The 2141-nt window shown below is 35.9% G+C and overlaps 1 protein-coding gene across 1 annotated transcript in view; it reads right to left on the bottom strand.

Annotated features, from left to right (window-relative positions):
• Positions 1–254: 254 nt before the first annotated feature.
• The window catches only part of LOC112967356 (estradiol 17-beta-dehydrogenase 11-like), an 11175-nt gene continuing 9288 nt past the window's right edge, over positions 255–2141 (bottom strand). Inside the window, exon 7 of the mRNA XM_026068461.1 lies at positions 255–336. Coding sequence (XP_025924246.1) covers positions 255–336 — 82 coding nt within the window. The remainder of the gene's footprint in view (positions 337–2141) is intronic.

The raw sequence follows: 2141 nt of genomic DNA, 5'->3' as shown, positions 1-2141 counted from the left end.
GGAGACAAAGGCAATATTAAGTACAGTCAAAACTGCGCTTTTGACCTCTTGAGCTGCATCTCTGCTTTATTATCACGCCATATTGTACAGGTATGTTCCTACTACAGATTCTGGCTACAGCTTTAGGTGTACTGGAAGATGGAGGCTGGGAAGTATTTGTCTTACATTTTGCTCTAAATCAAAATAACTGAACTAGAATCAGCACTTGTTCTGTTTTCGTTCATGGAATTGTAAAGGGGGGACCAATTCACTTCTCACTGCTTGTTTCTAATAACCGCATCAAACTTAACAGAATCCATTTTTCTCAGAACTCCCACGGCACGTTCTGGCAATAACCTGAAAGAGATAATAATAAGAAATTAAATCTATGATAAAAATCTGAAATTACGGAAAAAGCCACATCACAGGTGAGAAGAAAGCTGGTCTAGGAGCAGAACATATGCATACATATTGATTCACTCAAGACTTGAAACTAGGAATATTTCCAAAGACTATATATAGACCTCAAATCTTTTTCTAGATTTAACTCTGATCCCTTCACAACCTTCCTTCTTTTGTTAAGATTCCAAGGACATTTACTGGGTAGGATTTTGGGTGCAATGCTGCTGAAGGATCAAGGATGGTTTAATACTGAACATGTGCATAACGAGTGTTTTCCTGCTTTGACAAGGAGCAAGCTGATGAAATGATCTGATGGTAAATATACGAGCGACTTGAGATGTAGTTTCTTTTCTGAGGATTTCTCCTCTTTTTGTCATGAATTTTGCCTATTTGTTCCCCCTGTCCCAAATTAAGATATATATTTTTAAAGGTTGGTATCTAAAGGGCTTTGATAGCTTTAGGTTTGACTTCTCCATGCTTCTGTCAAACATTCAGTAAGTGTCCCCTGGAGATGCAAAAAAAACTTATTAAATAATAGCTTTTCACTTTATCTGATGTCCAGTAAACCTTGTAACTCAAACTGCCACCACAGTGCACATTTTAGTACATTGGCTCACTTGATACATTATATGGTATAACCTTTATTCCCAAGCTTAAGAACTTAAAAATGAGGTGGGAATTAATTTTGCTTTTTCTTTGCTTTCAAAGCTTTTCTGGTTAATTCAGAATTTAAAAAAATAAATAAACAAAACCCTACAAACCACCTCAACAAAAGAAATGGCATTATATTGAGACTATGTAGTATTTTTGGTGAAGTTAGACCCAGATTTGTCAGTTTACATAAACAGGTTATTACCAAATGTTTCTTCAGACACTGTAGAAGTTAACTGAAATGTTAAATTAGTTGTTCTGATGTGAATTCTAGGTTTTGAACCTGAGCTCTGGTGAAAACACTCTCTTACCAGAGCAGCTACACTGGCTATTAAAAAGGGATGTGAGAGGAGAAATCTTGCTTCACATGGCTGAGAGAAGCACTGGAGCCTTTCTAAAGATACTGCCTCAGGCTCTGTGACCTAAATCTTCTGATGGTAAAAAGAAGAGAGGAAAACTAATAAGCAGCAGTTCCATAGCTCTTTCTGAAACTTCTCTGGGGCTGCTGGTTTAGAGAAACTGTTTTCTGAAGTGGATGGGAAACACCTGTTAAGAAAAATGCATTCTCCTCCCTCTCTTTCCCTGTCAGACCCTCAGCTGTACATATACAATAATATATACAGTAGTTACTTTGAAAAAGTGAACCTTAAGGAACTAAGATGGGACTCAGAAAAATCCTTCTGTGTATAAAATCTACAGGTGTCATTGGAAAGAACCACTGTCCTATTTCATTGCCTTGGAACTTGTTCTTCTCATATACTACGATATTTCAGATGGTAAATTGTTTAAAAAATTAAAATCTCTCCTACAGATATACACTGTCCAGTGAAGATAGGTATACTGATGTCAAACACTGAATGAGTATAATAGAAAATAAATGAAAYGAGGGTGAATATTTACTTCTGGGACCTGGAAGTAAATCCCATAGAAGGGGATTCCTATGTTGTCAAACCCTGTCTTTTACTACTATGAGAGCAAAATGCAGTCTCTCCTACAACAAAGCTTGAAATCAAAATTTAGAAGTTTGATGTTTGTACGCTTGAAGGTAGTTATCTTGGATATGTTTTTAGTCTTGTCTTTTTTTTTTTTTTTTTTTTTTTTTTTTTTTT

Source organism: Apteryx rowi, unplaced genomic scaffold (genome assembly GCF_003343035.1).
Source record: "Apteryx rowi isolate R43461 unplaced genomic scaffold, aptRow1 scaffold_270, whole genome shotgun sequence".
Lineage (NCBI taxonomy): Eukaryota > Metazoa > Chordata > Aves > Apterygiformes > Apterygidae > Apteryx > Apteryx rowi.
The sequence above is the reverse complement of the archived record's forward strand: the minus strand, read 5'-3'. Positions and strand labels throughout refer to the sequence as shown.